The 24544-nt window shown below is 51.0% G+C and overlaps 1 protein-coding gene across 1 annotated transcript in view; it reads left to right on the forward strand.

The window, feature by feature from the left end:
• Nucleotides 1–12318, forward strand: part of PLEKHD1 (pleckstrin homology and coiled-coil domain containing D1) — a 29376-nt gene extending 17058 nt beyond the window's left edge. Inside the window, exons 7-13 of the mRNA XM_036844771.1 lie at nucleotides 3950–4044; nucleotides 6467–6560; nucleotides 8066–8244; nucleotides 8752–8884; nucleotides 9264–9408; nucleotides 9743–9892; nucleotides 10183–12318. Coding sequence (XP_036700666.1) covers nucleotides 3950–4044; nucleotides 6467–6560; nucleotides 8066–8244; nucleotides 8752–8884; nucleotides 9264–9408; nucleotides 9743–9892; nucleotides 10183–10352 — 966 coding nt within the window. The 3' untranslated portion in view covers nucleotides 10353–12318. The remainder of the gene's footprint in view (nucleotides 1–3949; nucleotides 4045–6466; nucleotides 6561–8065; nucleotides 8245–8751; nucleotides 8885–9263; nucleotides 9409–9742; nucleotides 9893–10182) is intronic.
• The last annotated feature ends 12226 nt before the right edge of the window (nucleotides 12319–24544 follow it).

Raw genomic sequence — 24544 nt, forward strand, 5'->3', positions numbered from 1 at the left:
TTTCCAACCACCCGTCACTGGGCTCGGAAACGGGCCCGACAGTCAAGAAGCATCATGGCCCTGTAGCACCGCAAACACTCCCGGGGCCTGGCAGAGCCCCTGGCTCAGGATGGGTGCATGATAAATGTTGTGGAATGACTCGATGAATGAATATTTTTGATTCTTATAATTTTACATTACATCTTGATTTTAATCCAGTAGGACAATCCACCCTCATTTTTCTTCTTCCAAAAATTTATCAGATATTCTTGCCCAATTTTTCTTCCAGCTGGACTTCAGTATCATTTTGTCAATTACAAAACAAACAAACAAACAAGCAACCCAAACCCAAACAAACAAAAAAGAAAATCTATTGAGGATTTGTATTAGGATTGCATGGATCTGAGGATTGGCATCATGACGGCATTGAGCCTTCTCCCCCCCAGCAGTGTGTGGGCCTCTGGGTCCGGGCTGTCATCTGGGTTCTTCCCACATTAGAATTTTGACATTTTCTTCCTCCAGTTCTGTACATTTTGAAAAGTGAGACTTCTGGTGGATTGTCAGCAACTTAAAAGCAGGTAATTTAGGAAGCCAGGGGATGGGATGGAGTGACAGACACAGCCGCTGGCAGAGAGAGACAGACGTATCCATCAGAGAGACTAAATCTGGGACAGCAGTCAGCCCGAGGAAAATTTAGACACTCTATCTAGGTCTTTAGCCAGGAAATGAGGCCAGCAGAGACCCACTGCTCACAGACATTGCTTAAAGCCATAGCACGCTGAAGGAAGGAGACCTGCCAGCTGTGAACTTCCTGGGTTTTGGGTACAAAACGTGAGCAAGACTCACTTGGGTCCAGCTTGGGTCCACCTTGGTGAAGGCTGCTCTGGGCTGGCAGGAGGGAGAGGATGTGCTCAGGTTCTCATTCCAGTGTCAGCTGTGTGCTCTAGATTGGGAATAGAGCTCACTGAGTCATTCTGTCAAGGGTTTTCCTTCCTTAACTTGTTCATCTATATTATGGATCCACCTGCCCCCTTCACCTTTCCCATCTCCACTCCAGGTCACAGAGATGGTCTGGGAGTACCTTGCTTGGGCCACTTAGAAAGGCATTTGGTACAACGGCCCAGTGAGAAGTTGAAGATTCTCTGGTCTCTAAGAGGCAGTCTGGTTTAAAAGGAGACTCAGGGTCTGGTACCAGTCTATCACTGACTGTGTGACCTTGGACAAATTCGGCTCTGTGATGCTCCAGTAAGAGCAATGGCTGTGCCTGGCTAGCTCCCAGGTTGCTGAGGGGCTCAGTGAAATAGAAGGCAGGGAGTGCTTTGTGGACCGGTAAGGCCTGTGCAGATACGCACTGTGTGATGGTGCAGCTCTGACATCCCCCACTTGGTAGAAAGGGTGGGGAACTCTTGGGGTACGAGCTGAGAGTTCAAAGGGAGCCATCCTGGGCTCTTCTGCCCTGGGGTCAGAAGACAATGCCGTTCCTTGGGTGCAGGTCCCTCAGGTGTCCCTGGCTCCCTTATCATCACTCTTATCACCTGGAGGAGGGCAGCCTGCCTACCTTCCTTTTCTGGTTGAACTGTGAGAGCTCAGCCTTGCATGTGGGCAGGCACACGGGAAATCAGAAATGCCCAGGGCCAGTCAGGCAGGGTTCCTGCCATGCCGGGTACTCCCAGTCAGAACTCAGACTCCCAGTCAGAACTCAGAGCTGGAAAGGACTGACCCTTTCAAGGTGAGGCTCTCTGCCGACCTCCCTGATGGATGCTGATCCTGATTCTGGCATGGGCAGCTCACTACCTCCGGAGGTATCCTTTGCATTATTGCTCCACTATTTGGAAGCTCTTCCTTCCATGGAGCTGGAATTTGCCGTCTAGTGCCTTCTTTCCAACCTCATACTTTGGCAACTTAAGTCAGGTGCAAGAGTCAGAAGCACAAGCATGATGTGGTGGAGAAAGTCTTCAGCTGCAGGGGGTCTTAGCTGACCTCAGTCATGGCAGCGGTGCCTCAAACACTCATGCCGTCTTGGGCTGCATGAACAGAAAGTTCTGGCGGCTTCAGCTTTACAGGTTGTGTGTTCCACTCCAATCAGCATTCTTGGGCTCCACCTGGACATCAGCTTCATTTAAGAATCATCCAGATGAAATGGAAGGTGGAAAGGAAGAGGGCAACCAGGAAGGAGATTTTCTTTCTTTTTCCTCTTTAATATAGAACTTTAACCCCTAATGGTAGAAATCGTGCTCTTTGTAGAAAATTTGGAAAACATGAAGAAGAAAACATATTTTATCCTTAACCCTACAACTGATAGGTAATTACTGTCAACTTTTTTTCTTTTTTTAATTTATTTTATTTATTTAGTTTCGGCTGTGTTGGGCCTTCGTTGCTGCACACGGGCTTTCTCTAGTTGCATCGAGCGGGGGCTGCTCTTCGTTGCGGTGCGCGGGCTTCTCACTGTGGTGGCTTCCCTTGTTGCGGAGTACGGGCTCTAGGCCCGCGGGCTTCTGTAGTTGTGGCTCGCGGGCTCCAGAGCGCAGGCTCAGTAGTTGTGGCGCACGGGCTTAGTTGCTCCGCGGCATGTGGGATCTTCCTGGACCAGGGCTCGAACCCGTGTCCCCTGCATTGACAAGTGGATTCCTAACCACTGCGCCACCAGGGAAGCCCCTACTGTCAACTTTTTGGTGTTTTTCCGTGGTCTTTTTTCCTATATAATATTCTTATATATATCTTAAACATAATAGGATCATATCAGATATTCAGTTTTATGGCCTTTTTCATGATACCTTTCATTTTACCTTCATTAACACTGTACCGTCAGCAGTTTTCCATGTCATTGAACATTCTTTGAAAACATTAGTTTTAGTGACCCCAGGGTCACTAATCGGACTCTTCCCTTTCCTTCGGGTTTTATTCCTTCTCTGATTCTCCTCAAAGCCAAGGGCAACTTCGCCCTACAGGCAGCCCCACTCCCTGGTGGGGTTTCCATTATCCTTGAGAACAAAGCCCCTGGGTGAAGAATGAGGGCGTAATTTGGAGCTAGAAGATGAGAGAGAAAGTGGATCTAGAAATAATATCCTCCCACAGCGTAAAATGTGGAAGAACAAAACGGTTGTCACAAAATGCTTCTAACCACCCTTCGCTTGAAGTGCACCCCTCAGTACCACCTGCCACCGAATCCCAGGAAAACAGAACTCCTAGGGGGCACCTGCTTGCTGGGAAAACACTTGAGCTCGCCGGCAATCCTGAAGGGACTGGTCTGGTTCCCTGGGCCAGCTTGTCCTGGGCTTTCTGGCTATCCTGTTCCCTTGGGGGTGAGTCAGGGGAGGCTGCAGCCACCTGTGCTCATTGTTTCCCTGATGCCTTGAGGAAAAAGGCTTTACTCTCTGACTCTGGGATTGGGAATAGCTTTCCTTTGCCACTTCTAACAGATGCCACTCCAGGGATCTTTAATGGAAATATACACACACACGTTTCCCTCCAGGGCTTGGGGGCCAGCCAACACGCCTTAGGGTGTGAGTGACTGGAGTTGCCCAGTGCAGCAGACATCTAGAATTATCATCACATCCTGCCGCAGGAAATAATGTTGGGATCATTTCTAAACCCTAGCTCAGCATGCTAAGTGTGTTCTTGTTTTATCTTTTATTTATTTATTTTTGAAATTTTTATTGTGGTATGGTTGATTTACAATGTTGTGTTAGTTTCAGGTGTACAGCAAAGTGATTCATTTCTATACACACACACACACACACGTATGTATAAATATTCTAAGTGTGTTTTAAGTGAGCCCAGTTCATCACAGATCTCGGTTTCGCCGAGACTGTGTGTCCCTGAATGGGACCAGGGCTCCTCAGGGCTTAATTCCAAGTCTGGTGCAGACTGTGCTGAACCCCAGAGGGTCCCCTGGGTTAGAGTGGGGCTTCCTGACCTCAGGAGCCCTTTGCTGCCTGTGACTCTTTTCTTCCTCTCTGATTCTCTTTAGGAGCTTGAGCGCCTGAACCAGGTGCTGGAGGCCGAGAAGCAGCAGTTTGAGGAGGTGGTACAGGAGCTGAAGATGGAGCAGGAGCAGATCAAGAGGTGGTGGTGGTGCCTGGGGGCGGGCGGCGGGGGGAAGGTGCACCCAGGCTAGGACACGTAAGACCTGTGTTTCCCGTTAGGCTGGAGAGGCCTCCCCCCAGGAGACCGTCACTGCTTGATGACTTGGTTTGGATCTGTCCTCCCAATGCTCCGGGCCTTGGGGTGTGCCCAGAAAAAGCTGTAGACCCCACACCAATGGGCCCCTTCTGCACCCTGGAGCATGAGGCATGGGCAGGTGCAATCAGGAATCCCCACGAGCAACGACCCCCTCCTGCCTCGGTCAAACCTCCCTTACCTGGGGCAGACAGGTCAGGCTGGTCTGGAGGTGCCATTGGCCAAAATCCCCAACATTCCCTGTCTTTCCTGCACAGTCTCTTCACATTCTGGCTAATGATGTCTGTCCCTTGGGATCTTTAGTCCGTGTATGGTTTGCAAACCCAGTTGCATATTATAATCATCTAAGAGGATTAGAATCTGCTGAAGGTAGGACCCAGAAATCTATACAGTTAGTCCCCTACACATGAACGAGTTCCGTTCCAAGAGCTTGTTCCTAAGTCCAATTTGTCTGTAAGTCCAACAAATTTAGCCTAGGTACCCAACTGACCCAATTGACTATATAGTACTGTACTGTAATAGGCTTATAATACTTTTCACACAAATAGTACATAAAAAACAAACACAAAAAATAAAGAAAACTTTTTTGATCTTACAGCATAGTACCTTGAAAAGTACAGTAGTACAGTACAACAGCTGGCATACAGGGGCTGGCATCGAGTGAACAGGCAAGAAGAGTTACTGACTGGAGGAGGGAGAGGAGGTGGGAGATGGTAGAGCTGAAGGACCGTCAGCAATAGGAGACGGAGGACAAGCTGCAATTTCACTCACGCCTGACGTTGATGGCACAGGTTCTGGTTCCTTGCTGGATTCAATTCTATCTACCCTCTTGAAAAAACGATCCAGTGATGTGTGGGTAGTAGCTCTTTCTTTCCTGAGCTTGAGATAAAGATACTGTACTCTGTACTCTATACAGTACTGTACAGTAAAGTACACAAAAGCACAACCATTTGTAGAGGATGCACGCATGTGACAATGTACGCCAGACACGTAAACTAACTTACGTGATTGGATATGCGAATGCATGTTCACATCTTTGAAAGTTTGCAACTTGAAGGTTCGTATGTGGGGGACTTACTGTACTTTAAAAAGTTCTCCAGGTCATTATTTTTTCTTTTCCTTTTTTTTTTTTTCTGCGTTGGTTATTGGTTGCTGCTTGCGGGCTTTCTCTAGTTGTGGCCAGCGGAGGCTACTCTTCATTGCGGTGCACGGGCTTCTCATTGTGGTGGCTTATCTTGTTGAGGAACACGGGCTTAGGTGCTCCACGGCATGTGGGGTCTTCCCAGACTGGGGATCAAACCCGTGTCCCCTGCATTGACAGGCGGGTTCTTAACCACTGCGCCACGAGGGAAGTCCCTCCAGGTCATTCTGTGTAGCCTATCCATGAATCTGGAGACAACTGCTCTGGTTACTGTTGATGGTGCTGGTTGTCACCATCGCCATCATCAGCGCCATCATTATCATCACCAGCACCGTCATCACTACTGATTATCAGTGATAGCCCAGAAAGAGTGTTCTTGAAACAACCTTATAAAAGAAAGTCATTAGACATGTGTTTTGGGGAGGGAGAAGCTCAGAGACTCTCATCAACTAATAGCCAAGCACCTGCTCACTTCCAGAATTGTGCCAGACCCTGGAATGGAAGATAAGCCCTCTCCCTTGAGGATCTGGTTGGGAAAACCAGACTCACACCCAGGAAACATCAACAATGTTTACAATAATGTACAAACAGGTGCTCAAGGGCATAGCACAGACCCCCTGTTTTATAGGAATTAAGATATATGTGTGATCCTTGTGGGCTTCAACAGAGGTTGGATTGAGCTGGGCCTTGAAGGGCGGTAGGAGTTGGAAAATGGGTGGGAGAAGGAAAAGGCATCACAAGCAGGAGGAAGGGAAACCGGGTGTAAAGGCCCAAGGGGACCCAGGCTTGTTAAGACAGCAGCAAGGAGTTTGTCACCCCAGAGAAGGGCCTCAGCCATGTCCCATGTCAGAGTGAGTAGATTGTAGCAAGGGCTGTCCAGGGAAGACAGGGTGAGGCCTTTGTTTCTCCAGTACTCCTCTTTGCCCTTGGGGTGGCCCTGCATTTATTTTGACAGATTCATGTACACCCGGAGCAAGTGACTTCAGCCCCGCTTGGCCGGGATCTCCTCCGTTCAGCCCTGGGCTCCTACAGCTGCTGGCAGCACCCAGCCATGTGAGGGGCTGGCCTTCCAAAGAGCCCTCTGAGCCATATAGGGAGGTGAAGCAGAAGCCACAAAGGGGCCTGGGAGGGGTGGGCACTGCCATACCCAGCCCTCTGTCCCTGCAGGGAGCTAGAGCTGACTGCAAGATGCCTCAAGGGTGTGGAGCAAGAGAAAAAGGAGCTGAGGCACTTCACGGAGTCCTTACAGCGGACGCTGGAGGTGAGGGGCCACTGGTGGGCTGGCTGCCTGGAGGGAGCCGTGGTTGGCTGGGCCACGTGATACAGTTTTTTCCAACAGTGTTGCCCCAGGGAGTTATCTGCAAGGGAAACGGGGCACGAAGGGGAGCTGATCTAAAGGGTTTCTTCTCTGTGGACCATTGGGAACTCCAGCTGACACTTGAGGCTCAAAGCAGGACCTAGAAGGGCAAATTCAAGTTTGCCCTGGCTCTGACTGTGGCCTTAGGAAATCCACCTTCTTCAGTGCTTATATTTTTATACTCGATGGAGGATCGATTAGGGTGGGCTGCACGGCCACCCACCACTTCCTTCTTGTGGCTCATTCACTTAGCTGTTCCCCGGTGAAACTGAGCGTGAGGGAAAATCCACTGCCAGATCACCTCCATTTGATACCACAGAAACAGCGAGGGAGGAGGAGGAGGTGGCATGTGTCAAGGACAAAGTGCCAACTCTTTAGCATGGCGTCCAGGTGCACACTCTGGCCCCAGCCTCTGCTACCCTCCTGTCCCCTCTCCCTCTGCTGCCCCTCCACACCCAGCACAATGACATCCCCACATCTGCTTCAAACCACTGAGCACATGTGCCCCGAGGAAGCCGTGACCTCCATCCTCCACACCTTTGCCCGAACTGCTCCTTCTACCCAGAATGTGCTCTCACCTCTTCTCTGCCTAGAGAACACTTTCATCCTTCTAAGGCTCAGCTCAAACATCACCGTAGTCAAGCTTCCCCGACTCCTCTAAGGAGGGATTTGCTCTGAGCTCTGGGTCCCCACGGCACTTTGTACATCTGTTAATGCACTTGACACATGAGGTTGTGTTTTCCAAACAGTGAGCTTGACTAGATTGCATCTTAAGTTCTCTCCAAGCCCAGCACCTCAAGTGAGCCTGGCATGTCGAGGGAGATCCGTGATGGTTACCAGATTCATGAACTGCCTTGCAGATTGCAAGGTTTCTATTCTGCCCTTGACTGATTGCGGCTTTGTGGTGCCTTTATTTGTTTATCTTTCCGTGTCTTACCACAGGAGGTCGTTCTCATGGGTAGTTTCAACTCCAGAATTTCTGAGTAGTGCAGGATCCCAGTCTGATAAGTGGGGAGAATGTCTAAGTCTGCTCTTGGGCTGGTTCCTGTCGGGTGTTTTTCACAGAAGCCCAGCACACTCCCTCACTTGTTCCTGGAGGAACAAGGACCCCAGAAGCTCATGATGCCCTTGAGCCTTGGGTCCCCATTGTAGTAGGTGCCCCGTCCACGTCCACTGCCACGAGCTGGCCTCCTCCCTGACTTCCTCAGTGGAGGAGTAGCCTTGCCTCAGTGGGAGGAAGGAGATCCTCACTGGCCTTTTACCTCAGGGAAGAATGAAGACATTTCAGGTGTCCCTCAGAGGACCCAGTGAGGAGGGCCTCACCTCCCGGAATTGAAATCCAGGTGAGGGCAGCCATGGCGGAGAACCTGACTTAGGCTCTTTCTCTTCTTTCCCTCCCTCCATGCCAGGAACTCTCCATAGAGAAGAAGAAAACCCTGGAAATGCTGGAGGAGAATGAGAACCAGCTGCAGACGCTGGCCAATCAGAGCGAGCAGCCCCCTCCCAGTGGGGGTCTCCATAGCAACCTGAGGCAGATAGAGGAGAAGATGCAGCAGCTCTTAGAGGAGAAGCTCCTGGCGGAGAAGCGGTGAGGGAGCTTCTGAGTCCATAGGGGTAACTCTCTGTGAACTGGACACCTGGGCTCTTGGGTTCTAGTTGGCCTCGATCAAATGGGTCACTCACTTCCTTTTGGCTAGGACTCAGTTTCCCCACCAGGCAAATGGGAAGCAATCCTTCACTATCCTAAGCTGACTTGATAATTGTCTCTTGCAATGGTGTGACCCATACAGACAGTCATGAGGCCTGTCTAACAGAGCTTTGTGACAGGCTGGGCAGGTCCTCTCAGCCCATTTTTACAGTTGAGGAAACTGAGCCTTGGAGGGGTTGGAGGACCTCCCCGAGCTCACAGAACTAACGAGACGTGGACCCAGGACTCCCCTCCCTGACCACATTAACCCCATCACCACCTGGGAGACAGGACCCAGCCAGTTCTGGGGCTCACGAAGCAGGGTCTCAGGTCCCTACGAGGGGCCGCCCTCCCACTGGAAGCCCCGCTGGTGAGTGGGCCCTGAGTGAGCACCTCTCCCCGGGGCAGGATGAAGGAGAACGAGGAGCGCTCGCGGGCCCTGGAGGAGGAGCGGGAGTTCTATTCCAGCCAGTCCCAGGCGCTGCAGAACTCGCTGCAGGAGCTGACAGCGGAGAAGCAGCAGGCCGAGCGCGAGCTCAAGGTGCTGGGCCACTGGGAGCGTGTGGTGCTCAGGGCCCTCCCCTCACCCGGAGACACTTCCCTCACATCCCTGCCCTCACCGGGCAACTTCCTGAATGAGCCCTGCCAACCTGACCAGCCAGGTGCGGGCAGTGCAACCACCACGGGGGGAAGCCCTGAGCCTGACCTGCGGCGGGGCGTCATTGGAGACACCTGTCCCGTGCAGGGGCTGAGTCCCGGCCATCGGGTGGAGGGCATAAGACAAGAAGCAGGATGCGGTAACTTCCACCCAAGTCTGGAGGCGAGAGAGCCCACTGAGCCAGGGGTGATCAGGGAAGGCTTCCAAGGGATGGTAGCTGCCCCGCCAGGACCCATTTCCCTCTCCTCGCCTCTCCCCTCAGGCTGAGGTGAAGGTCCGCGTGGACCTGGAGAGGCGTCTGCGGGAGGCAGAGGGGGCCTTGCGGAGCCTGGAACAAGGGCTCAACTCCAAGGTGCGGAACAAGGAGAAGGAGGAGAGGATGCGGGCTGACGTGAGCCACCTGAAGAGTAAGCCCCGCCCCCGCCGCCGGCCCAGCCCCGAGCTCGGCCCAGGCGCCCAGGCCCTGCAGAGCCCGGCCTGGGGCCGGAGCGCCACTCGGGGCCCGGTGTGCACTAGGTGACCCATAGGTGTTGATGGGCATCTCCTGGGCGCGGCTGCCTTTGGCTCTTGGATCCGGGGTGGGGGGAAAGCCTGAAGTTCTGCCCCCTTTGGCAGGTGACTCAGGTCTCCAAAGGGATGGGGGTCAGCGTATTTCCCTCTCGACCCCACCAGGATCCTGGGGAGGGGAGGGGAGGGGAGGGGCGGGCAGGAGGGGAGGGTGCAATGGAACTGCGGCCGCAGGGTTCTTTGAAGAGTGCATCCGGAATGCGGAGCTGGAGGCCAAGATGCCGGTCATCATGAAGAACTCCGTGTACATCCACAAGGCGGCCACTCGCCGCATCAAGAGCTGCCGCTTCCACCGGCGCCGGTCCAGCACCACCTGGAATGACGGTGGGTGTGGCTGTCCCCGGGCCCTGGCGGGTGGGACGGTCACTCACGGGCTGTCAGTGACAAGGCAGGAAGAGGGCAGGGCGGGGAGGGAGAGGGGCTGGCCCAGCCCTGAGTGTGGCCCGAGCCCGGCTCCCCCAGCCTTGGGCTTCTCCCAGGGTCATGGGAGCCCATGGACCGGGAGGGGCTGGAGGATGGGGTGTGAGGGTGGGGGGCTGGGGTGGGGGACAGGGCTGTGCCCCAGTGGAGGGAGGGCTGTTCACAGCCGGCCCGTGGGGCCACCGTATCCCCAGTGAAGCCGTCCCAGTCCTTCATGACCTCCCAGCTGGAAGCCAACAGCATGGAGGAGCTGAAGGAGGTGGCCCAGCGGCTCAGCCGGGACCAGCGCTTCCGCGAATCCATCTACCACATCATGGCGACCCAGCCTGGAGCCCCCTCCGCGCTTCCCCCGGGGGGAAAGTGATGGGCGCTCCTCCCCGCCCCCCAGGTCCTTCCTCACTGGGGGCAGGAGGGAGTGGGAGGGGGACGCCTGACTCTGTGCAGCTCCTCTCTGCCAGCGCTCCACGTGGGGGCCAGCCTCACCCTCAAAGGCGCCACCTCCCTCACCCTCACCCCAGACCCTACCCTTGGGTCAGGTCAGGCCCAAGCTGGGTGCCTCCTGATTGTCATGGTAAAGCAAAGATGGGGCCTGGCGGTACAGAGAGACTTTTCTGGCCGGGGAGTCGGGTGGGCAGGGCCCACCACCTTCTGTCGTGCCCGCTGTACTTCTCTGTGACTCTGCCGCCCTCCCCTCCTTGACACTTGCTTCCCAGGGCTTCCCAACCCTCTTTGCTTCTGAGATCCACAGGCGTCCCTCGGTCAAGGCCGCTCTTTGACCACACCGCGGGGCAGGGAAGAAAGGGACCTGGCACAGCCGCTTCTGGGCCCGTGGCCTACCACCCTGGCCAGACACACCGTTCCTGGGGCCGGGCCCTGGCTGTGGGACCACCCGCTCACTGCCCTCCTCAGGGGGACTCCCCCACTGGCAGCCTCCGCGCCCGCCCTCCGGGGAAGATGTGGCCCCGACATTCCTCCTCCTGTGCGTGTACCGAGGGCCCTGGGCGGGAGGGAGCTGTGGCCAGCAGCGAAACTGAGGTCTCTGCCAGAAGACAGGCAGCAAGTCAGGCAGTGGAAGAAGGCGGTGGGGCTGCTGCATTATCGACTCCTGGCCGGGCGGGGAGGCGGCTCCCTCTGGCTGCCTGGCCCTGCTGGGCTGCGGGACCCCAGAGGTCTCCCTCCCAGCTGCCCCTCCTTCGGTCACCTTGCTGCCTCCTCTCCTGCAGAGGCTTTACCCAGTGAAACAATGTGACCACGAGCCCTGGAAGATGGGGGGCCACTGGTTGGCCCAGGGTCATCAGAGGCGAAGCTGAAACATCTGTTCGCGGCTTTTGTGGGAGACACTGCCCTCCAGGGTGCTAAGGACTGCGTGTCCCTCACGCATGGACAGACCGGCTGGCTCCTCTCCCTCCAGGCCTTCCCTCCGAAACCGCCTGAGTCTGTTGGTCTCTCCAGAAAAGGGGTCTCCCTGGGGTCAGGGTGCTCAGGGGCACGGGTAGTATTAAAGGTGCTGATCCTCTGCTGCTTGGACAATGGAGCCCAGTCTGAGAGCTGGACAGATGGCTGCAGGGCAGGGGCCTGCAGCCTGTTCTGTGGGAAAAGGAATGTTACTGACTCAAAACATGGGCGTGTCTACGGCTGGGCCAGCCAAGGCCAGGCAGGCTGCCCTGCTCTGCGGTCAGGACTGCCTGGTGAAATGAGCCTCATCGGTCCCTTCTCAGCGGTGGGCGGACTTGGATGGCCTCAGCCAGTCTCTTACCAGCCTAGGTAGGGAATAGGGGTGGAGGTGCTTCAGAATCAATGCATCTGAAAGGCATGAGTCTAAATGTAAAAGCTTTAAACGTGTAGAAACCTGCATAAACCTGGAACTCATTGATCTAACATGTATGTAGGATGGACTTTAAAATGAGGAAGCTTTAGAAACCAAGATTACTATTTTATTTTCTGTTTTTAAAGAATTAAATTAATAATGGTTTGTTCTTGGAGAGAGATCTTTCCGAAATTTTCAAACGCACTTCTCCGCCTGGGCAAGCTATTAACCAGAGAGGAAAGTGCTTTCTCATGCACATTCACCAATCTCTAATTTCTTTCCTCCTATTTCACCCTGTACTTTCCACGCCTCAGGCAAGTCTGTGTTATCTTCAACCAACTGATCAATCCATAAGTATTTATTTGTTAAAAACTTACTCTGTACCTAGCACTGTAAATAGAAAAAGAGTAACATCTCTATATGAAAATATGTAGGGGTGAAAATTACTTACTGGAAATATATTGATCTGATTTTTTACAAAAACAAAACCCTATTCCTTGGCCGATTAAAAGTGTTTCCTGCAGTGTCGCTTGCACTGTGGTCATTGCTAGAGAGGTGTTGCCCCCTGCTGGCTGAATGTGGAATTACGGAATTGCCTGCTTGTGCTCATTTGCACACACGTTTCCCTCCCTATGAGGAAGTACTCCCCATTGCTGCACCTCCAGGGAGTGGTTTCTCAATAATTAACTGAAAAATCTGTGTTCCCGCCCTGAGGTCCTGGCTGTCCCCTTGTAACAAGGACTACCAGCCAGATTTTCTTCTGATCTGAGCGTGGACCAAAGGGACAGAGCTGACTGCGCCCATGGAAATAGCCTCAGGCAGGCAAAGGGTACCTAGTTTGATGGCTTGCTAGTTTTGGTGTCCCTATTGGAAACTGACAGTTTTACCTGCTCTGAGGAGGAGAGGTTTTTGCTTTTGTTTTGTAATCATGTAAGGGAGGGAGAGAAATGGGGATGACTGGGTTCTCCTCCTATTGGATCTGTTCCTTCACTGGGGAATGGATGATCTATATCGTAACCCTTTATATGTTGTTTCCCAGCATAATTATTAATGACTCCCCCTTTTGCTATCACAGGGGTCCCAGTTTGGATGGTATTTCCATGGTCATCTTAGCTTTAGTGCTTTTCCCCAGTGAAGTGTTAATGGGTGAGGCAAGAGATCTGTAAAGTGTAAAACACTTGTGTTCTGATCTACTCCCCAGCTCCCAGCCCCTGGGAAGGATCCACTGCCTGTATTTGTCCCTGGAGGGATGTAATTCTTGCCCCCATCCATCCTATCTCACCCAGCCCAGCATGACCTGGGCAGCCTGTGGGTGCTTGGGTACCATCCACGTGAGATTTGGAGCCCACAATGAATGATGAAGGTGAAACTGAAACTTGCTCGAGCCCAGGGTGGGTCAGATTTGGTCTAATTGGAAGGTAGTTATTAAACCCCCCAAACAAAGGAGCCCTCGGATAAAGGCCAGCAGTCCCTGGGGACCCTTGTGCTTCTGCGTTAAGCCAGGATGAAGCCACTCAGACCCCCAAGATGCAGCAAGGGCTCTCCAAGATCAGAAACCCTATGGCTTTGACTCTTGGGGGGAAAGATGCTGACTTCTCTTATCTCATCCCACACCTGGGAGCAGAGGTGAAGGGGTGTCCTTTGCAAGGCTTTGGGAGAGGGTACAGTGGTATCCTTTTGTTCTTGCCTCTTAGAAATAGAGGTCCAGAGTGGTCCCAGACATCCAAAGCAACTGGGAGAAACTGGTTGTTCAAACATCCATGTGGGTGTGGACGGGTGCGGTGCAGCGCCCCAGGTTTGGTCCTCCTGACTCTTTGCACATCCCATCTCCCCTTCTCTTCCCTTGGGCTTCCACTCATTGCTACCAGCTCCACTGGCCCAGAAATGAGCTTCCCTCTCCATCCTGCTGGGTTAAAGTTGTTCAGGGGAAATTCAGGAAGCACTCCAAGCCCAGAAATCCGGGGGGCGGGAGGGTCTTAATAAACTCCATCCCCTTGTGATGAATTCTACCTGCAACTGCCACCAAATGTTTCAATGCAGTCCAGCATTCTGTGTGTCCTTTGGCTTTCCCTCTGTGTGACCCTTGGCAATCAGGCAGCGAAGTTGTTGTGAGTCAGGGCTGCTAAAAGGCCAGTGATTGGCCACAGGGGCTCCAGGAGCTGTCCGGGCAGTTGCAGAGCCAGCTCAGTGAGTTTGGGGCTCAGGTTCTCTGCCTTGCTTGCCCTGGAGGATCTGACACCTACCTCTGAGCCAAGAGTCCTGCTATGAACAGACTCAACCTGCCCTGTTATCCTGGCAAAAACTAGGACCAATGGGCCTTGGAGTGACACTGACCACAGGAGAGCCTTTCCTCTTGCAGGGCAGTGGCCCCATCACAGGGTGCTGAGGGGAGGAACTTGTCCCACATTCTGCCTGCTGCTACCCAGGGGGTGGGGGTCGTTAGTGCTGTCTCACTGCTTCCTGTTCTGGAGCTTTTGATAAGCCACTGCTTTAAATGTTTTTTATACTTATATATTTTTATTAGATAGGACATAAATCTCTTAAATCTCACGAGGCTGCTCAGAGCCCTTGCAGTTTTGAAGTTCTATGATCTGAGAACTTGCAGCCATGGAATCAACAAAGACATGGCTGCCACCGACAGCACTGACCAGGAAGATACAGTTCTCAGGGGTGATGTTCCAGCTTAGGTTGAACTTGGAGCCATGCTGTTATCAGAAGGGATGAGAAGAGGAAAGTTTAGGGTTGAGATGAGAACAGGAAGGATAACTGATTTATCACCCCAAGGAGAAGGTCACTTGGAAGGCTGTCCTGGGAAAGGGAAAATGTCCGTTCTCATGTTCACCCTGGTGTCTAGATCACCTGTCAGCATCACTTCTTCCCATCTTCCTTCAACAAATATTTATTATGATTCTATTGCATGAAGTCAAGCACCTACTATGTGCTTTTTATCCCTATCACTTACTGTTGTTGTTTTTTTTTTATTGTGGTAAAATATACATAACATAAAAGTTTCCATTTGGGGGACTTCCCTAGTGGCGCAGTGGTTAAGAATCCACCTCCCAGTGCAGGGAACACGGGTTCGATCCCTGGTCTGGGAAGATCCCATATGCCGCGGAGCAACTAAGCCCGTGCATCACAACTACTGAACCTGTGCTCTAGAGCCCGTGCTCCGCAACAAGAGAAGCCACTGCGATGAGAAGCCCGCACGCAGCAACGAAGACACATGCAGCCAAAAATAAATAAATTAATTAAAAAACATATATATATATAAAAGTTGCCATTCTAACAATTTTAAGTGTATAGTTCAATAGTGTTAAGTATATTCACATTGTTGTACAATGAATCTCCAGAACTCTCCATCTTGCAAAACTGAAACTCTACACCCCTTTTTTTTGGCTGTGCCATGCAGTATGTGGGATCTTAGTTCCCTGACCAGGGATCGAACCTGTGCCCCCCGCAGTGGAAGCCTGGAGTCTTAATCACTGGATTGCCAGGGAAGTCCTCTACACCCACTAAACAACTCTCCATTTCCCCTCCCCCCCAGCCTCTGGCAACCACCATTCTACTTCCTGTCTCTATGAATGTGACGACTTTAGTTACCTTGTGTAAGTCAAATCGTACAATATTTGTCTTTTTTTGTGATGGCTTATTTCACTTAGCATAATGTCCTCAAGATTCATCCATGTTGTAGCATGTGTAGGAATTTTCTTCCCTTTTAAGGCTGAATAATATCCTATCACTTACTTTTAAAAAGAAAAATAGGTAGACATCTTATTTTTCTTATAAACTGCTGTCCAGGGGTGAGGGCCCTGCCCTTCTTAAAGGGTAAGAGAGTCACAGCTGAGCGGAAGTTGGTTCCCTATGCTTCCCTTTTTCCAGGTTGCTCCGTCTGGTGGCTTTGTGTTAAGGGATGCTTTGGTGTTCACCTCCTCCTTCTCCCCAGCAGATGGCAGCATGCTCTGAGCTGGGCCAGCAAATTCCAGTGGGAAAGTGAACTGAGGCTCTCAAAGAAAAGGGAGGGCTTTGTGAGAAGGCCGAGGTTCCGCATTATTGGTGTGAGTCTCCCAGCTGTTCTCCCCTTTAAGATATGAAACAAAAGTCTCTGCTACAGTCAACATGTATTCAGTCTATTGTGAACGATGTACTTTCACACTGATTTCTCTTTTTTGTCCTCACAACATCCCTCTCCTTGATTTACAGAAAAATGAACCCCAAGGTCACACAGCTTCTAAGTGGAGTTTCAGGTATTTGAGTTCATGGCCAGTGTTCTTTCTAGCATATGTAAATATTAATGTGGAATATTAGTATGTAAAATATTATGTGTAAAGATGTAAATTGTTACATGTAAATTATTTTCAGTGAGCTTCCTCCCTCCCTTCCTTCCTTCAACAAATATACTGAGCTCCTCTATGCTCTAGGCCCCGAGTCTCCACACAGATATTTTCTATCAGGGGTTCTTAAGGGATTGATTCAGGGGCTTGGTAACTGACAGTCTCCCTAGAATTCTTCCTTTCTGAAAGCCTGGCTGGTCCAGTATAGGAGGTCCTGAGGGTCAGAGCTTCTCATCCTAAGGGCTTTGCAAAGCAGCGAGGCCTTGTTCTTTTTTTTTTTTTTAATTAATTAATTTATTTATTTACGGCTGTGTTGGGTCTTCGTTTCTGTGCGAGGGCTTTCTCCGCTTGCAGCGAGCGGGGGCCACTCTTCATCGCGGTGCGCGGGCCTCTCACTGTTGCGGCCTCTCCCGTTGCGGAGCACAGGCTCCAGATGCGCAGGCTCAGTAGTTGTGGTGCACGGGCTTAGTTGCTCCGTGGCATGTGGGATCTTCCCAGACCAGGGCTCGAACCCTTGTGTCCCCTGCATTGGCAGGCGGATTCTTAACCACTGCGCCACCAGGGAAGCCCGCGAGGCCTTTTCTTGCTGTCTCCAACCACTTCCAGGCTGGCAGTCTCCTGACCTTCACCTTCCTTTGCCCTTCCCTCTCCCCAGCCCAGTGTCCTCCGGAACAGAAGAATCCTCTCAGGGTGGGAGTAAGCAGCCAATGGGAAGGCCCTGGGCTGGGAATCTAGAGGCCCGTGTGTTCCTGTAAAGCCAATGATTAATCCTGAGAGAGGGGCAAGCCATCTGACCTCCCCTTGATTAAATGAGGGTGTGAAATTAGATGCTCTCAAAGTCCTTCTTGTGGGAGAGGGATAGATTTAGAGTTTGGGATTGACATGTACACATTGCTATATTCAAAATAGATATCCGGGACTTCCCTGGTGGTGCAGTGGTTACGAATCCGCCTGCCAGTGCAGGGGACACGGGTTCAAGCCCTGGTCCAGGAAGATCCCATATGCCATGGAGCAACTAAGCCTGCAAGCCACAACTACTGAAGCCCACGTGCCTAAAGTCCGTGCTCCACAACAAGAGAAGCCACCGCAATGAGAAGCCCGCGCACCACAATGAAGAGTAGCCCCTGCTCACCGCAGCTAGAGAAAGCCGGCGTGCAGCAACAAAGACCCAAAGCAGCCAAAAATAAATAAATAAATTTATTTAAAAAAAAAAAGATAGCCAACAAGGACCTACTGCATAGCACAGGGAACTCTGCTCAATATTCTGTAATAACCTAAATGGGAAAAGAATTTGAAAAGGGAATAGATACTTGTATATGTATAACTGAATCACTTTGCTGTTCACCTGAAACTAACACAACATTGTTAATCAACTATACTCCATTATAAAATAAAAAATTTTTAGAAACACCCTTCTTGAATTCTGGTGACCACACTTCTCTGCTGGAGACTGCTTTAGGTGTGGGCCAGGCTGGCCAATGAGATGAGAAGTCTGCCGGGGGACAGGTTTTCTCACCTTCAAAGAGAGTCATAGTGAAGATACAGTCCCTTTTCCTCCACTGGACATTTCATGTCTGGATATGACACCTAGAACTAAGGCAGCCAACTTGTGACCATGGGGGTAGCTGACCTGAGGCCCAAGCCAGTTACCCGTGCCTAGGGTAACTGAGCAGAAAGATGGCAAGGAGCCTTGGTCCCTGCTGAGTTGTCACTGAGTTAACTGACACTAGATCTGCCTATTTCAGGACTCCTCGTTATGTGAGCTGATGTATCTTTCCTTATCGTTTAGGTCATTTTGCTTGGGTTTTCTGTTATTTGCAAGAAAAGAACATAATCACCTTAGCTTTATCAGGCTTGTTGTGTGATCCCAAAGTCTGAAGCCCTTTTCCTAAGAAAGTCAAGGCATTTTTTCAGTCAGACTGGGAACTAGAATTCATCTACTCATTCATTCAACAAGTATTTATTGAGAGTCTACAATCATATTCTTTAAAACTCTATGACACACGCACCCCAACTCAAAATCTCTGAAATTGGGATGTATCTTAAATCGATGGCAGCTTTTGATTGCTGCTGGCCGTACAGCAGTCTTGATGAGGTTGTCATTGCCTTTGCGGGCATCAGAAGTCCCAGCATCAAAATGTGCTGAATGCGCATCAACAGTTTGGTGAAAAAAAAATCCCGAAATACTCATGGAGGTGCACTTAACAGATAAGAATCAGATGGTTGCCGGAGAGGTGGTGAATCAGACTTGTTTGGCAGTGCTTGAGATAGAGCTGGTCCACACAACTGTAAAACCGGCTTAAGAGCCCAGCACCTATGACACTTAGTTCTTTTACAGATTCTTTTGAGAAATGCTGCATCACTGACACTCTTGATGCCTCAGAAAATGGCATTGTGTGAGAAAAATGTGGTCATCGTCACTCTTAGTCAAAGGGAGAGGAGTCAGATTTGGGATGAGAAGTTCTAGAAATGCCTTAGCTCACTTATTTCACTTCTATTTCCCATTTTATTATGCACAAGAGTGATATGTGATGAAAACCTATGACTAACCAAATCTAAAAAAGCTCTTTCAATAAGTGTAAAATAAAAATTCTGGGGGGACTTCCCTGGTGGCGCAGTGGTTAAGACTCCACGCTCCCGATGCCGGGGGCCCGGGTTCGATCCCTGGTCAGGGAACTAGATCCCACATGCATGACGCAACTAAGAGTTTGCATGCCACAACTAAGACCCAGTGCAACCAAGTAAATAAATTTAATTTAAAAAATTCCGACTGCAAGTATAGTGTCATAGTTTGACAACACCCTTTATTTCTTTTATTTATTTATTTATTTTTGGCTGTGTTGGGTCCTTGTTGCTGCACGCGGGCATTCTCTAGTTGCAGCAGTGAGCAGGGGCTACACTTTGTTGCGGTGTGCGGGCTTCTCATTGCGGTGGCTTCTCTCATTGTGGAGCATGGGCTCTAGGCGCGCAGGCTCAGTAGTTGTGGCGCACGGGCTTAGTTGCTCCGCAGCATGTGGGATCTTCCCGGACCAGGGATCAAATTCGTGTCCCCTGCATTAGCAGGTGGATTCTTACCCACTGCACCACCAGGGAAGTCCCCACCCTTTATTTCTTAGTGGTACATAAAATAATGGTGTGCCCTATATTTAATGATGTCTTATGTTGGATGATATGTACTATGTGCCAAGCCCTGCTCTGGTGCTGGGGAGGTGACAGGGAACAAGAGACAAAGCCTGGTTGTTTGTGCAGGTTGACTGTGGAGAGTCTTGTATATGTCATTCAGGAAACTGCACAGCGGCCAGTTTTTCGCTATCAACCCGAGGCTTTCAAAGTTGCCCTGGTGTCATAGTCTCCAGCCATCCCTAACGCCTTTTCATTGGGCCTGGAAGTGGCTCAGAGCACCTCTGTCCTCATTTAATTGGCTGAAACTATCACATGGCTACATTCCTCTGCAGGGGAGGCTGGGAAACGTAGCCTGGCTGAGCACCGGGGAAAAGGTGAATGTGGACGCTGACGAGCAGCCAGTGGTCGGTACCCCTCACCGTGAGCGACACTGTGGAGGTCGGGGAGAGTCCCAGCAGCTCAGAGCCTCCCAAAAGGAGACAAAACAAAACACCAACCTGCTTATCCTACCACATTCTGTCTGGGAACCCTGGTCCTGAATATCAGACCCATTATCAAATAGGAAGGTGTTCATGACTCAGAATATTAACCCCATGGGTAACCAGCTATAAGCTGATGGGGTTAATGGAGGCTGTGGTGCTTATCCTAAACCATGGATCTCTACTTGAGCTATTTTGGGGCAGATGTTTTTCTGGAGTGTCTGTGAAGCCCCGTCACTTAGCACTGCCCATACCACCACTCTGCCTGCCCAGAGGGCTGGAGGGGAAAGTTTCGCTTGCTCAGTGACGTATATGCTAACGTCTCGGGACACAGGGCTCCAGCCTCCAGGATGTAGAACAGAGCAATGGAGTCCCGTGCCAGAGCTGAGGTTTCACCAATTATAAGTTGTGTGACTTGGGCAAATTACTTAATGTTTCTAGGCGCTGGATTCCTCAGTTGTCAGTGTACATTCCTCACTAGTAACTATAGCTGTAATGTCTGCGCTTACTACCTCAGAGGTTGTTCAGAGGATCCAGAGAGCTGAAGTAAGGGAGACCTTTGGGAACTGTAAACCTTTGCAAACAGGTGTTGTGTTGAGGTGAGAGGGCCACCTCCGCACTTAGGAGAGACCGCGTGAACACTCCTTGAGTGAACCGTGATGGTCTCGCGCATGCTCTCTGCCTCGGATTCAGCATTTCTACACTGCTTGTTTGAAAGTCTCTCCCTGTCCTTCACACACACTCACACACACACACAGAGGAACTTGTTCCCTTTGGTATTCAGGGTAAAGCCTCTGGGTCGGGGCTGAGGAACTGAAGCCTAATGTGAGCGGGACATCCTTGGGAAGGTGAGGAAAGCTGCGGGCCGTGCTGTCCTCTCACCCTGTGTGGCAACCGGATGCCTTCTTCGTTGGCAGCAGCCTGGCAGTGGCTGGGATGCCAGGAGCAGCCCACACGCCCAGTGCCGGGCCCACAGTTTTGTCACCCCGCTCAGGCCAGCTTGGCAAGGTTGGGCCCTTTCTGTGCCTCCATCTCTCTTCAGCATGAACCATGTCTGTCATTTCCTGAATCCTGTGACATATTCCTGAGTTTCTGAGCCTTCCAAGGCTTTTCTGTCTCCTCTTGTTCCACTAACAGTTCTTAGAATGAAGGGAGGTTGGGAACAAGATGAATTGTCTCCATTGTAGAGCTATGCAAATTAAGGCACAGAGAGGGAGGGGATTTCTTCAGATGGGGCAAAGAGGTGGATGGGCGGTGACTGAGAAGAATTCACTTGGAAAGAGGGAGGGCTCATCTGGGACAATTCTGGTTCCCGTGACAGAACACATTGGCTTTGGAGGCTGGGAAGGACTCAATCAAAGCATGAGTGACAGGAACCAGGGCTTAGGGCCTAGAGCTGGAGACTCTGCCACCGGGATGTTGGTTCTCTTTTCTGCTTATCTTTGTTTCTATTTGTGTGTTGACCTCGCTTTCCCACTGCAAACATCTGGGAGAGGGCGTGGCCACTGCCAGCCCCAGCTTGGCACCCTAGAGGAAGGGGAGCTCCTTTTTTGAGGTCCCCTGTACTCATCCCAAGGAATGAATTGGTCCTGCAGCTCAGGTCACATGCCCACCTCTTGGCTGAATCATTGTTGTAGGTGGGGAGAATTGGATCTGTGATTGGTCAGGAAATCCACCAGTACAGAGGTGAGTGGGAAGAATGTGTGCACAGGACAGATGCAGAGGAGTGGGAGGGGGGAGGGGGTTGTGGGGGTGTGTGTGAACTGTAGCCAGCGGGACCGTTACATCACTGGGCGAGCATTGTTGAGGGGTTGATGAGCAGCGACAGCAGCAGGACCACATCCTCTCGGGACTCCAATAGCTTCCTGAAGGCTGGGTCAGCGATGGTTGCCATGGCAACAGCCTGATGGGAGTGTTTTAAGGAAAAGACTGAGGCTGGAGTGTTTTGAGCGGTATTTGCCTATAGATAAGTCCCTCTCTTGCTAAGAGCCAAAGAAAGACAGAGCCCGGCTATGTGGGTTGTCTCACTCTGAGTAGAGGGGGTTGGAGTGGGGTTTAGGTTTCCCTCTCTGAGGTTGCAAGGGAGGCTTGGCGGTAGCTCTGCCTGTTATCAGTTAACAAAGACTCGTATTCTGCACTCAGGGAGTGCAGGGCAGTCCAGCTACTGCCCAAGTGATCTTTCTAGCCAGTAAATCCCATCAGGCTGCTTCTCTGCCTTAAGTCCTATAGCGGTCCCTGATTCCTGACAGAATAAAGCTCAAGTGCCTGAACCTGACATTCCTTGTCCTCATGACCTCATCTTCTCTGGACTCTCTGCTTTGCTTTCACTCTCCTCCACTCACACTCCTTGTAAATCTGTATTCCCAGATGGCTTCATGCCCCGGTGCCTTTGCACATGCTGTGTGCTTGGACTGTCTTCCTGCTTCCACTGGAGAATGTTGGCTCCGTCTTTAAACAAAGTGGGTGACGTCTCCTCCCATCTGCATGACTCTCAGTCTAGGAGAGCACCAGCCAAGTGGCCGTGCTTGAGCCTTTTGAGCCTCATTTGTCCCTCTGGGTGCCAGAGGCCACGGCCACACCTGCCCAGCACATCTGCGCACGCGCCCCCCTCCCCCCCCCACCGCCCCGCCCCGCGCCCCACCCCGGCCAGGTTGGGCTGCTTTCCCTTTAGAGACAAGCAAACCCAAGATAAATAAAAAACCCTTTCCTTGGTTCCTTGGTTTCTTTTGCACCTTCAAAAAAGGTGACTCATCCCTTCATTTGACGAAGACTTGGTGAATATCCCTTATGTACTAGTGAAACAGGAGGGAAGGGGGCATGGCACAACCTTTAAAAGAATGACTTAGCCTGAGGATATGACATAAACTGGTTAGAACCAACTAGGCCCAAGATGGTGGATGATCGACTTCCACTAGACCTTGAGCAAGCTAAATGACACACCAACAGGTGCCATGACAGTTCCAAGGCTGACTACTAAAGGTCAAAAAGTGGGCGATGGCCCAATTCTTGGAAATCCCCACCCCTTCCCCAAAATAGCTGGGATATTCCTCCCACTCATTAGCCTATGAAATTACCCGCCCCTATAAAAACTGACAACCCCACACCCAGGTGCTGCTCTCGCCTTCTGAGATGGTCTACACTCTGTGGAGTGTGTTTCTCTCTAAATAAATCCACTTCTTACCTATCACTTTGTCTCCCACTGAAATCTTTCTGTGATGAGACATCAAGAACCTGAGTTTGGGGCTTCCCTGGTGGCGCAGTGGTTGAGAATCTGCCTGCCAATGCAGGGGACACGGGTTCGAGCCCTGGTCTGGGAAGATCCCACATGCCGCGGAGCGACTAGGCCCGTGAGCCACAATTACTGAGCCTGCGCGTCTGGAGCCTGTGCTCCGCAACAAGAGAGGCCGCGATAGTGAGAGGCCCGCGCACCGCAATGAAGAGTGGCCCCTGCTTGCCACAACTGGAGAAAGCCCTTGCACAGAAATGAAGACCCAACACAGCCATAAATAAATAAATAAATAAATAAATAAATAAATAAATAAATAAATAAATAAATAAAAAAATAAATAAATAAAAAAAAAAAAGAATCTGAGCTTCATTAAGTCCTGAGACCAGGTGTATAATCTCAATTAAAAGACCATGGGTTGGGCTTCCCTAGTGGCGCAATGGTTAAGAATCCTCCTGCCAATGCAGGGGACACGGGTTTGAGCCCTGGTCCTGGAAGATCCCACATGCTGTGGAGCAACTAAGCCCGTGTGCCACAACTACTGATCCTGCACTCTAGAGCTCACGAGCCACAACTACTGAAGCCCGCGTGCCACAACTGCTGAAGCCTGATCACCTAGAGCCTGTGCTCTGTAACAAGAGAAGCCACTGCAATGAGAAGCCCGCGCACCACAACAAGAGTAACCCCCGCTCGCCGCAACTAGAGAAAGCCCGCACACAGCAACGAAGACCTAACACAGTCAAAAATAAATAAATAAATTTATATATATAAAAAAAGAATTCCTTAGAAGACCATGGGTTCAAGTCCCAATCTGGGTTTTGGCTGGGTCCGAGTCCCTGCCATGGGTTCAAGTCCCAATCTGAGTTGCACAGTTTTGGTTTCACTAGGCACTATTCCAGACACTTGGATATACTGGTAAACAAAACAGACAAAAATTCCTGCCCTCATGGAGCTTATGCTCTAGCAGGGGAGACAGACAGTAAACAGTAAATATAAGAAAAAAATAAATTATATAATTTATTAAAAGGCACTAAGGGCTATGGTAAATAGGACAAGTAGAACAAGGTAAGGGAGTTTGGGAGCCCCAGGAAGGAAGGGTGGGCAGATTGCAATAGTAATAGAGAAACAGGGTCAGTCTGCTAGGGCTGCCATAACAAAATGCCACAGATCAGGTGGCTTAAACCACAGAAATTTATTTCTCACAGCTCTGGACCCTGGGAAGTCCATGATCAAGGTGCAGGCAAGTTAGGTTTCATTCTGAGGCCTCTTCTTTCTCCTTGTAGGTGGCCGCCATCTCTCTGCGTGCTTACATGACCTCTTTGTGTGTGCAAGGAAAGAGAGCTCTGGTGTCTCTGCCTCTTTTTAAAAGGACACCAGCCCTATTGGATTAAGGCCCCACCCTCGTCATGTCACTTAATCTTTAGTACCTCTTTTTTAGGCCTTATCTCTAAATACCATCACATTGGGGGTTAAGGCTTCAACATATGAACTCAGGGACAGGGCGGGGGACACAGTTCAGTCCAAAACAAGCCTTACTGAGAAGGCGAAATTTGAAGATGGGATTGAAGGTGGTGAGGGAATTGGAATATC

This window comes from Balaenoptera musculus, chromosome 2, assembly GCF_009873245.2.
Source record: "Balaenoptera musculus isolate JJ_BM4_2016_0621 chromosome 2, mBalMus1.pri.v3, whole genome shotgun sequence".
NCBI lineage: Eukaryota > Metazoa > Chordata > Mammalia > Artiodactyla > Balaenopteridae > Balaenoptera > Balaenoptera musculus.